This window comes from Lepidothrix coronata, unplaced genomic scaffold (genome assembly GCF_001604755.1).
Source record: "Lepidothrix coronata isolate B3197 unplaced genomic scaffold, Lepidothrix_coronata-1.0 Scaffold53, whole genome shotgun sequence".
Taxonomy (NCBI): domain Eukaryota; kingdom Metazoa; phylum Chordata; class Aves; order Passeriformes; family Pipridae; genus Lepidothrix; species Lepidothrix coronata.
Genome location: NW_016690233.1, coordinates 1,244,026 through 1,256,813, shown reverse-complemented (window position 1 = coordinate 1,256,813; position 12,788 = coordinate 1,244,026). Strand labels below are relative to the sequence as shown.

The following is a 12,788-nucleotide window of genomic DNA, read 5'->3' as shown; positions in this document are numbered from 1 at the left end:
GTGGTAAAGACCCAGATGGAGCAGATATCAAAACTGCTGGATGACCCCATGCTGCAGAAGGTAGAGATGCCTGAAGGAAGCTGCAGTCCATGGAGAGCCTGTGCTGGACAAGGTTTTCTCCCAAGAACAGCATGCCATAGAGAGCCGACATTGGAGCAGTCTTCCTGAAGAACTGTCCCCAGTGGGAGTGACCCACACTGGAGAGGGGAAAAGCATGAGGAGAAAGCAGGAGCAAAGCATTATGGATTGACCAGAAACCGTATTCGTCATCCCTCTGCACTGTTCAGGAGGAGGAGGGAGAAAAGTCGTGAAATAAGGAGTGACGTTGAGCCTGGTAAGAGGTACGTGTGGGGGGTTATAGTTTTGTCCTTGTTTCTCACCCTCCTACTCAATTCCTAATTGGCAATAAATTAATTTTCCCTAATTTGAGTCTGTTTTGCGTGTTATAGTAACTGGTGAGTGATCTCCCTGTCTTTATCATGACCCATGAGCTTTTTGACCTTACTTTTCTCCCTGTGTTTTTGGGAATGAAAGTAGCTTGGTGGGCACTTGGCACCCAGACAATGTTAACCCACCAGAGCAGCAGTGAGTCTAAGATCTTACCTCACCTTTCTTCCCCTCCAGCCTTAATCTTGATTACATCCCTGTTACCTTTTCTGTTTCGGCTTTTCTGTAAGATAAACGTTGTGATCAATTACTTGATCATCTGCCATTCACTTCTCAAAACTTACTGAAATAGGATTTTTCCCCTTTGACGCTACAATTTTTTTTTTTTTTTGGTTGTGTCTTTTAAACAAAATTGGTATAGTATGGCCTCATCCCCTTTCTTTCCTCTGCTTTCCACAGCTGCAAAAATGATCCTGAGCTGTCTGAGCAAGTGAGTGTCAAGTGGAGAACAGGATAATTTCCAGGAATAAAATAGAGTGATACCATTACAGGAATACTGGGTTCATCTCTGACAGTCAACATTAGAAAGCAAAGCTAGACAAATGCAGGTTTTAACAAATGAGAGTAGATATCAACTAGAACAACTTACCCAAGGAAGTGATGGATTTCCTGTCTCTTGAAGTCTTTAAATCAAGATTGGATATTTCACTAAAATATATGTTCCAACTCCAACAGAAATTACAGATTCAGTGTAGGAACCGCTGGGTGAGACTCTTGGTCAGATCAGTTAAGACCACTGTATGTTCCTTGTGGACTCTCAAATTAAATTTAAATTAACATGCTACCATTGTATTTGCAAAAGACAAAAGCATATTTCTCAGCTCAGGTTGTAGGCAGAAACTTGCTGTTCCACCATAATAGACATATGTCTAAAATCCTAATATTTAATACATAATTGGCATGAATTCACATGAGTATGTGCCATCAAATTAACTAAATGTTCTACCTGTTCCCAAGCACACTTGCTCCTAGTGGCGAAGAACCAGCCAACCACGGAATTGTTATCCAGTTTTTATTACTTATTACTTGGATTTACGCAGTCAGAAAGTTAAATGCTGAAGGATGGAGGAAAAAAGGAACCAAATTTTGGGGAGAATTTAGGGAGACAAAGGAGGAAAAGCAAGCAAGAAAAAAAGAAAATCAAGTAAGAGCAAAAGCAGAGGTCACAAAATACTATGGGTAAATAACGTGAAGCACAAGCTTGTGGATTCAGAGGAAAGACTGGAATACATGGAGGGAAAGTAAACAGAAGTAGATGATTTACTGAAACATAAAGGAATAAGTATTCTAAAATGCAGATGAAGTCTGTTTGCCATTGATCGTCAAAGAAATCTCTCAGAATGTAATTTATTTACAGGAACTCCACACTCTGCCAAACACACGCATACACACAGTCATGCACACAGTTACACGTGTCCATACTGATAAGACAGTCTATCTGTCTGCTTTCAATGCTCTTTGCTTACTTTTCTGAGTATGTGGTAGATGCTAAGGAGCTCACAATCATTCTTCACAAATCAGTCACCCTCCGCAGCAATTAAAGGGATTGTCTTTCACCATAAAAGCAGGAGAGCTTGAGGATACAGGGTATAGTAATAAACTAAGAAAGTAAGCTTCAGTGAAAGGAGGCAAAAGTCTGATCTTAGAGCAAATGTGTGTTTCAAAACAGAGCCACAAGGTTCAAGTTAAAAATCAGTATTCTTTCACATTACCAATTAACATTTTAAAATTATGCTATTGGAACTCCAGTCATTCCCTGTGACTGACAGAAATCTCTCTGCAAAGCCACATATGAAACTAGAAGCTCCCTTCTCTGACATGCAGCTATTGTTAGGTGATTTCATTACCTATCATTTATTATATATATCTTTTAATTATTAACTGCAACAGTCCCAGACTTCTGGCAGCTCCTCTGGGAAACTTCTAAGGCTTGAAAAGAAAAATCTAAAGGCACCAAAAGAAAAAGGGTCTAGACACAGAAAAGGCTCCATTATTTTTTTCCCCAGCTAAAAATATTAAAAAAAAAAAAAGAGGAGAAAAAAAAAAAAAGGAGAGAAGAAGCGAGAGAAAAGGCGGCGGCATAGGAGCAGCGAAGTTTTCCTTTCATTTGCTCTCCTTCCCTTTGGCATGAGTGCCCACAAGCGCTGAGCGCTTCCCTGCTCCCGTCCCTGCGCTCCATCCTCCGCCGCAAAGCCCGGCGGCGCGGAGGGGGTCCCGCTGCTCCCGCGCGGAGCCGAGCGCCCCCCGGGGGAGGGGGGGCCAGGCCTGCCCAGCCGCGTCCCGCCGCTCCGCAGCCGCTCAGCACATGCAGATCCGCCCAGCCACCTTCATTAATAATAATTGATAGTTAACGGCACCAGCCCCGGACGCGCAGGGATGGGCTGCAGCGCCCGAGCCCGGGGCACTGACCTTGCCTGGCCCCGCGCCCGCCGCACGAACTTCCGCGCCGCTGCGCGCCCGCGGATGAGCGAGCGGCAGAAAAAAAGGGGGGGCGGAAAAAAAAAACAAAAAACCAAAAAAAACCACCCCAAAACCAAAAAACACCCCCCCACACACACACAAAAGTAAAGCCAAACAACAACCCCCGCGGCTCTGTCGGCGGCGGGGGCCGCGCGGAGCGGGGCGGAGCGGGGCGCGCGCGGCGGCAGTGCGGGCGGCGGGGGGGGCGCACGGCGCATGTCCGGCCGCGCCGCGCCGCGCCTCCAGCAGGCGCTCCTGCCCCCCGCCGCCAAACTCACCACCATCTTCTGCATGTGCAACATTCGCAGCCGGACAGAAACCGCTCCCCGGCGATGGAGACTGCGGGAAAAATCCGCCGCGGCGGGATGGCTTGCTGAAGCGGCAGCGGCCGCCGGGAGAGAGGCAGAGCGCGAGCGGGAGAGGATAGCAAACAAATACTAAAGCAAAACCACACCAAAAAAAAAAAAAGAAAAGAAAAAGGGGGGAACCTCTCTTTTTCTCCCCCTTCCTTTTTTTTTTTATTTTTTTTTATTAATTTTTTTTTTTTTGTTCCTGATTTTGTGTGTAGCCTTCTCGCTCTCGATGCCTCTCTGAGCAGCATCCAGCGAGCGAGCGGGAGAAGGCGAGACAGAGAGGCAGAAGAGAAGATGAGGATAATTTGCAGACAGCTTGTCTTGTTGTTTTCTGGCTTTTGGGGACTAGCAATGGGAGCTTTTCCTAGCAGCGTGCAAATAGGTAAGCGCTGCATTGGGCTGCGTGCGTGTGTTCAGGGGTTCAATCTTTTGCGAAGTGAGTTGGAAAGGCGGCTCTGAAGGCAGTTTGCAGATTTCTCCTCCAGCACCATCCGATTTCCGTGCCTTCACGAACCATCCGCGTGTATTTGTGTATATGTGCCTCCGAGTGCCTGTGTGTGTAAATACATGTGTGCGTTCGCGTGCGGGAGGGAGGATGCTTGTCTTTTGCAGAACTCATTCCAGCTCCAGGTGTGCGATATCAGCAGGGCAGAAAGGGGCTCGGGGCTTGATGCCCCTTGGATGCTTCAGCCCCCTCCCGCTTTTGCCTGACTCCCGGAGGGATGGCGAGTCCTGTGCACGAGAGGTTGCGGTAGCCGGCACGGATGGGGGATAAAAGGCAACGCTGTCCTTCGTTCCCTTCTGTAGTTGTAAAGTTTAGGATTTTGTAGGTGTCTTGCCTCCCTGTAGTCCTGTGCCCCATCCTCACCCCTTTCCCATCGCCTCCGGCTTCCCTCCTTTCGGACGTGTTTCAGATGGGACGCAGCTATCTGAATTCTTTCCAGCTCAGCTCCATCACTGCATCATTTCTCATGGACTTGTGAAGATGCTGCTAATAGGGCTGAGCTGCTTCCTGCCTGCACATGGCTGCAGAGGAGCAAAGTTCATTATATTCCTCTTCAATGCAGATTATCTTACCCTGAGATGGTATTTTCTTGTTTTTAATCCAGAAACCATCGTTCCCCTTAATCAGCCTGCCACTTAATGTGAGAGGTTGTTGAGCAGCTGATTTAGCAGTGTGTTCGGTATCAGGGAGATGGAGGCTAAGCACTTTAAAAGGTCACTGTAATCATGACAAATCTGGGTATTTATGTATGAAAGGCTGGAAATCGAGAAGTCAGAAAAGAAGCATGAAGGCATCAGGGAGGTTAAAATCGATTGACGACAGTGATTTAAAGGCAGTGGTTGTGATAACGAATACGATTAGTTCCTTATCCATTAAAGTCTTAGGACTTGCCTTACTGTGCGGCTTTGGGAGAGACAGTTGCTTGCAAACAAAGATAGTAAGTAGCTTGCAAATGATTCACCCTGCTTCTTTTGCTTTTTGCTTTTTTTTGTGTTTTTTGTAGGTGGTCTCTTCATCAGGAACACAGATCAGGAATATACTGCTTTTCGATTAGCAATCTTTCTTCATAACACCAGCCCCAATGCATCTGAAGCACCTTTTAATTTGGTTCCTCATGTAGACAACATTGAAACAGCTAACAGCTTCGCTGTGACAAATGCCTGTAAGTAAACATGCCACTGATCCAACCACCTTATGGGTAAATTGCAGTGGAAAGAACAGGAAACCACATTCTTATCTTGCATTTTGAATACATCAGTAGGTCTGTCTTCAGTACAGATACCCTTTGCAGGAGAGCAAAAGGGGCAGCAGTCCTTGTTAGTTCCTAACTGGAGCAAAATCCCCTCTCCTCCCTTCTGCTGACTAACCTGATGTGACATTTACTTTAGTGTTATTACTGTAGTTTCTTTCTTCCGGGTTTCTATGGAGATGAATTTTGTTGTTGTAAAGAAAAATTATGAATGTCACAATCAGTCCACAAACCCCCTCAGTTACTGTTGTTTGCTTTTGTGCATGGTGTGCCTTGCGTGTATTTGAAAATATATGATAATATTTGTACTTACAAATGGTTTTCTAATGGCTGGAAAAGAGACAGGGAAGCAGTGGTGTGCAGGATAATATATCTGAGTTGCTTGACGCTGCAGTTGATCTGGTGATGTCACTTGAGGCAGCCCTGCTCTTATATTCTAGGTTGTAAATGTCTCTTATAATTTCGTAATGCATACATCCTGTGGATATGTCTCTATGCATCCATACATTGGTGCCAAATCAAGTTAGTATCTGATCTACTTGATTTCACAGACCACCTCAACTGGAACAAATTCTCTTCCTACTATATATTTTATAAATACACACACACACCCGCATACACACAGATGCACATACACAATGAGAGGAAAACAGAATAAGAAATGCCCTTACCAAATGAGGTAACATTTAATTAATTTATTTTTTTTAAAAAAGCAAAGTATAATTAGCTGAACTTCATACATTTCAATCACCTCAGGGTCTTTGTCAGCGGTTAAAATACATGCTGGATACTGTTTAATCTCTGAGAGTGGCAAAGCAAAGTATCATCATGTATGTCTGGGTTCTTAAAAGGAATTCGTGCTATTATGTAAGACAGTGGTATAAAGTGTGGCAAAGCTGAAGGCTGTAGTAGCGTTACTACTTTGATGTTCATATTTCAGGACTCTATAGGTTTTTCTCTGTGGCTGTTAAGTTTTTGAATCCTTCCTCTTCATTCAAGAGTGAATTGCCTCTGGAAGTAGATGCCCTAAGCAACATTGCTGAGCAAGTTTAAAATAGAAACATACTGGAGAATGTCTTAGTGTTCATCATGCCTTTAAAATACGTGCTGTGTTCCTCTTCACTTTCTCACTGCCATCTCTGTGGCACTTCTTAATATGTAAACATACAATGTACTGTGCAGTTCTCATGTATAATTTATTTCATGACTGCTAAATTTATTTATATAAGTTTTCAGTACTCCAAGTTTCAGATGACCTTGCCACCTTATTTAAGAGGAAAAGCTTATGAGCTGCAAAAATGGCTCCATTCGTTTTATTCAGGAAAGACTGATGTCCCATAAAGTGTGAATTCTATATTAACCAATGTATTAGTTTTGTTTAGTGTGAAAATCAGTATCAAATTTTATAAAGTGAAAACATTTCAAAAGGTGCTTTGAAACTGGAAGGTATCAGATCTATGCAGGTGCAGTTCATTGAGAATATATTACAATAGGTGTCAACTTTTGTAGGCACTGATAAATTATTCCACGAAAATAAATGACACTAGCTTTTTTAAACTTTCATTTTTAGCAAAAGCGGAGGGGACTAAAATTTTGTATACCAAAATCAGTAATTTTAGGTGAAGTCAATTATTTTGGATTCTGCCTACAAATCTAGTTCTGACAAATAACTTCCAAGGCTATTGTTACTTTTTGGATTAAGGATATTCCTCAGTATGTCTATTTGAATGTTAATGAATTAATTCTAATTTGCATAAATTTTAAATTGTCTAAAATTGGACCACTTCTCTATGTAAGACTAACACCATAGATTCAAAAAGAGTTTGCCCAAAACTTTGCTTAATTAGACTATTTGCACCTGATTATTCTCTCATTCCAACCACCTTAGGTTGTGTTTACCTTACATTGTTTGAACTGAGGAAAACCTGTTCTGTTATGTTTGCTGTCATTTGTAGCAATAGTGATTCATAAACTGATCCTTTTTTCTTTTTAATTGAACCCAGTTTGAGTTCCAAAGAGTTTAATGACTTTAGAAATGACAAGTCCTTACAATATGGGGGGAGGCAGGGAAGAAAGTGAAAAGTAAATTTATATGTTTGTGTACGCTCATATAATTATGTAAATGTCTGTATTAAATAGACGTAATCCTACAGGCCTTATTTATGTTTGTACTTGCCACTTAAACCCACTCGTATTTTTGCATTAGTCCGAATTTGTATTTATTTCATGTTTAGCAGCCTTGTGCCAATAATCTGACTACTTCTTCTTTTTAAAAACATTTTAAATGCTGAAGAATACATTTTAAACAAATCCCCTAATGAAATGTAGGCAAACTGACTGACAACTGAATGAACATATCTCATGTTCCTTAAACTAAATATGGGCAGAATACTGCAAAAATCAATTGTCTGATAGCTGGAGGACACTGGCTTCAATGTGATTGAATTTGCTGGCTTGACAGAGGCTTCTAAAGCGCAGATGTGTGAGATTTTCTAACCTAATTAAAGAACCCCCACCATCAGCTCTGAATTAAGTGATTTCATGGCAATGTGAAATGATAACTCTTTGCTGAACCTCTGTGAAACAGTGGCTTTGGATCTTGATGTTTGTGTAAAAATTACTCAGAGCACATGTCCCTAAATATACAGTACAAAAGCCTTAGAGCTGCTGGTATGAGATGAATATTCATGTGAGTTCAAGCATAAAGCTCTGAGACATGACCAGTTCCCTCTGCTTCTGTTTCCATTTTCTTCAGTGATTATTTGTAAAGATTGAGGGCCTGGCCCCTTGCATGTGTTAGGGACAGTAGACAGATTATTCCAAAGGATTATGAATGGCATATTAGCAGCAGATAACTCACTGCAACATTCTAAAAACTTTAATTTTTCTTTTCTATTCACTAGATAAAAAATATATATCCAAAGGCTCACTCAGGAGTGCTTTTGGAACTGGAATAATTTCGTATATTCACTGTAAAAGCTAGTTTCTAATGGTTATTTTACACATTTTTCTTTTCTTCAAACAGGCCCAGAACATTAGTGTTTTTATTCTATATCATGAATGCATATGAAATGGCTTGCTTTAGCAGATAAAATCTGTTGTAAATTAGCAAAATTGATCTGATCTATATCAGTTTGGAGATAGTTATCTTTCTTTCCCCTTTGCATTTGTGTGTTTTATTTAAACTCTGGTCGTTCCTCTTGCACTACATACATTATTCAGAGAATCCCTCTTACTGACAAAGCTAAAATTATTGCAAAACATGAATAGTACAAGATTCTTACCCATCAGTACACAATACACCAGAGCTGAAACATTTGTCTATTGGCATACATTGGTTTGCACTTTATAAGCAGGAAATTCTGCTTGTGATTAGAAATCTACCTACCTTCAGCTTGATTTCACATGTTGGAGCAATGCATTGATTTTGGAGAGGATTATATATATTTATTCTTTCGCTGAATGCAAAATAATTTTCTCTCCTCCATACACCTTCTACATAGTACGTTAGTATATCTCAGCAACACAGTTAATGTGCTTGAATACTTATGAGAGGTAATGCTATAATTTTACAAAGAACCAATTGCCTTCTAGCTCCTGTCTTGTAGTTGAGAATTTTTCTGTTGAAGTTTCAAAAATCCTTAATATATAACCAGTTTGCAGTTCTTGTACAGAATTGGTTTAAATGGGGAAAAAAGGGATCGATTCAAGACTTTTATTATTATTTCATACTAAAAATAAAGCCTTTCTCTTTGAGTCTGTTTGAATTCATGTGTGTTCTGAGTTGAATATATACCTAATAAGTGTAATTTAGGGTAAAGCAGACACTCCTTTCCTCTTTTGCACAGTTCCATTCTTAGTAGCTTCTAATCTCGGTAGATACAAACCCCTCAAAATATAACTTTGTTTATTATGTGCTACATGGATCAGAAGAAAAGCCCACTGGAATTAAAATTTTGTATCTTGGAATAACTTTCCTCTTTTTCCAAGAATTAGTCTCTTTAACTCTTATGCCCTCTGGATTTCTGTGGGGTTGATGTCCTGAAATCAGAGGGCCTAATTCTGCCTCACCGGTGGGAATGCAGTGTCTGGGGGAGATCCACTGAGGTTAGAGGCAGCCCTGAGGACAGACAGGAGCCTCCCTCGTCAGCCTCACCTCTCTGTGGGTCTGTCTCTGGGCTTGTGCTTGCTAGTGAGGGGAAAGGCAATGTCATCTTGGAGTTAACTTTCTGCTGAGACCTCCAGAAAGCTGAGGAAATAGACTCAAATGTAATATTGCCCTTATATTGTGACTATCTGTCATTTTACTTACAGCAGTTTCAGCTTTGATTTACTAAGCTGCATCATAATGGGATTTTCATTAAATTTGGTTATTAATTCTGCTTTATAATTACAACTCAATTTAGCAATAGAAGCGTAACCTTAGTTGAATAATCAGTGTCATTTAAAACCGTGGTGTTCTTTATTTAGAAAGTGAGGTTTCGTACAGCTGAATGGTATTTTGCTATCAAGAGCTGAGCGGTATTCCCAAGGATGCAGTTTGGAGCATATTGAGGGTTACCATAAAGGCACACCATACAGTCGAGTTTGAACTGCAAAAGCAAATAGTGTGCAAGCTGGCTAGAAAAATGGAACTGCATTAAATTGTACCCTCCTAAAATAGGATCGATTACAAAACTCTGAACTGAGTGTTTTGCTTAAATACATGGAGTTTATCTCAAGCAATAATTGAAAACAGTTTCTCTTAAAATTTTTGTTATTAGCATTTGCTGATGGAATCAAATAATGTATGTGTATTTTGGTGTCATCTGCCATAAGGATTCTGTATATTCTTAAGATATAAGATCCATATTCAAAGAGTTTCATTGCTCTAAATGCGATACTTGTAAATAGCCATACAACAGAGAGTAGATCAACTATCATTAGCTCCAATACATCAGAGTCTGGGTCTAATTTTCAAGGTTATTGTTGGGAAAAGAAATGATGGGCCTTTGCTGAAATATAGTCAGATTTCTACACTGAATATTCTGAACATCTATTTTCCTGCCATGAAACAAGACTTTTGTCCTAGCATGTTACTGGGCTCTCTAAAAGTATACTCAAAAGCTTTATTGTAGCCTATAGAAATATTTTAGTCTTCGTTTCAGAGGACTAAGAACAAAGATTGTGTTCCTTCATTCCTCCAATGCAGTGCAGTACTCCTTGTATAGGACAAAACACTTTAACAAGTAAATTAAATTGATTAACTTTAGCTTTATAATTGTAATCTAAGTTTGTATGCTAGTCAAAATAACTCATGCATGTCATTTTTAGGTCTTGATTGTTTTGAGATTTGCTTGTTCATGAGAGAAGACATCTGCTTTGATTTTTTTAATGGTTTTAGATCCTACTGTGAATTGTTCAAATTCAGATTGTGAGCAGGTGAAGTTCTTTGGATTTAAACATGTTGGACCAAATAATCATTTCTGAAAGTTCTTATTCCTTAGTATATGACTGATTTAAAGGGTATGAAATTTGTGATAGTGCAAAAGTTAAGAAGTCCATATGGTTGCACCAGTGTAATTTATAGGAAAAATTGGCCTCCGCTCTGGATTTACGTTCCTCTGAGTAGTTAGCTTGAGGCAAAGATTTTGGACTAATACAGCACGGTCTGCTTCTGCAACTGAAGTGGGCATACCAAAATTATGTGATGGGACACAAAATCAAATTAGATAATTTATTCCTGTGCAAGTCAAGAATTGTTCTGAATTTTGGGAAACAAATTTACTCAAAAGTATCTTATTTGGAAATTTTGGTGTTGCTTTACTTTTAATAATCTTCTAAGAATTTTTATTATCTTCCTCTGTCTAGTTTGGGTTCCTACATATCTTTATTTATTTATTATTATTATTTTAAAGGTCTTACTGGCTTTTAACAGTGTTGATGTGTATTCCCTTGTTTATCAATGCAGATACGGGTTGAGTACTCTCAAAAATTCTGTATTAGTGATGTCTGCTGTCAGGAACCCAAGTTTGAATAGAAAGGCTATCCTACATTTTAGAGCCCTCAGCAGCACCTGCCTTTCCTGTGAGACCTGCTTACTGCTGAACACTTTGGAAAATCTGTCCTCTGGGCGATAACACATCAGTCAACTCTCTTCCCTCAGTAGTGCTGCTTCCCAGTGAGCACTCTGTTTCTTCCCTGATCTTCTGATCTTCTAATTCTTTTTCCCATAATCCTGATGAAGTGTCTGCCTGACTTGTTCAAATAATTGCAGCTATTAGGTTTTTGGTTCCTTGTGGTAAGAAGTGGCACATACCCAATGCATTGGAAAGGCGCCACTTACCCTTCCTCTTCACCAGTTCCTCCAAAACTCCAAAACTGGTTATAGATAAGCTTTGTGTTGGACTCAAGAGGGAATACCAGGACACTTACTACCACGCTGTAATACTGTACTGGCTGGGTTTTGGCCAGCTATGCTAATATTAACGAATTCCAGTACCAGTACTGTCCTTTGTCCCGCAATTATTTCCCCAGACAGAGCTGCTTGTGATTTAAATACAGGCTCTAACTGAGCAGTGATTGCAGATTGGAACCTGTTATAAAGAGGGAGTAGAAGGAATTAGCTTTTTTGCAGGGTGAATATGTTCTCATTCTTTCATCTCGTAAGTCAAATTTTTAAAAGTATGAAATTGCTTAACTCCTATTATTTTAAAAAACCAAAATCTTTAGAAATTGGACCCCTGGTCCAATAATTGCCTGTTTTCAAAGAATGTCATTTGGGTTACTGTCTTCTCATGTTTCACAGGCTATTTCAGTGTTGTACTTGTATGTAACAATTGCTCCTGAAAAATGCAGGTTTGTGCTGTACCTTTCACTATATTCATGGGCAACATGAGCATGACTGCAGGTGTTTTTTATTGTAAATATAAATACAGCACAAAAGAGACAAAAAGTACTTACACTTTTCACTGGCTTATTTATTAGATTATTTGTGGGGAAAGGCTTTAAACGCATTTTGAAGACATACTGAAATATATAAATATTTAACTACTCATAACAGTTTCTCTGTTTCTCACATTCAGACCCAATGTGAGGTAGCTTCTGTGCCACTTCTGTGTGCATGCTCTGCCAGTTGCTTTTATGATGTCTTTCAATAGTACACTCTTAAACACATAAAATTTGAACTTCATTTTTATTTGCACATTGTCTTTTCATACAGTTCAGGTATGCCTAGTGAATATCCATCAAAAAGGTGGTTTAGGAAAGTTCACAGGTAGGGAAAGTTAATTGCTGAAAATAATTGAGGCTTTTAGGCTTTGCTTGCCACAGCTCTACAGGATATGGAATTTACTTTTTCACACTGTGCTGCACAAGGTGATGCATATGTTAGTATTAGAAAGTATTATACAAAATAATTAGGAATTATTATACAAAATATTCTGGTTTTGTTCATTTCTTTCACAGCTATACATTACACTTTGTTGTTGGAACTAGATGATCTTCAAGGTCCCCTTCCAACCCAAACCGTTCTATGATTTTGTGATTTCTTTTTGTTAGAGATTTCACTGATATCACATGGCTTCATTTTTCAATGTCAGGGTCAGATCTGTTTCCCCAGTGGTTAAAGTGATTAGTGTAATACATATTCAAGGCAGAGACAGGGGAAAGAGAATAAATGCTTGTAGACCAAAGACCGTACAAAATGTAGCATATTATTTGTCCCCAAAAGCTTCCCGTTCTGCTTTAATATTCCTGATGCACAGTAGAAGTATTTCATGCTACTAGTTAATGT

General features: G+C 39.8%; 1 protein-coding gene across 10 annotated transcripts in view; it reads left to right on the top strand.

Moving 5' to 3' along the window:
* Positions 1 to 3,426: 3,426 nt before the first annotated feature.
* GRIA4 (glutamate ionotropic receptor AMPA type subunit 4) overlaps positions 3,427 to 12,788 on the top strand; it is a 218,705-nt gene continuing 209,343 nt past the window's right edge. For all 10 annotated transcript variants that reach the window (XR_001875005.1, XM_017816029.1, XM_017816031.1 and 7 more), the window contains exons 1-2: positions 3,427 to 3,642; positions 4,769 to 4,927. Coding sequence is in view for 9 of the 10 variants with exons in the window: in XM_017816029.1 (XP_017671518.1) it covers positions 3,555 to 3,642; positions 4,769 to 4,927 (247 nt within the window). In the remaining variant the exon portion in view is untranslated. The remainder of the gene's footprint in view (positions 3,643 to 4,768; positions 4,928 to 12,788) is intronic.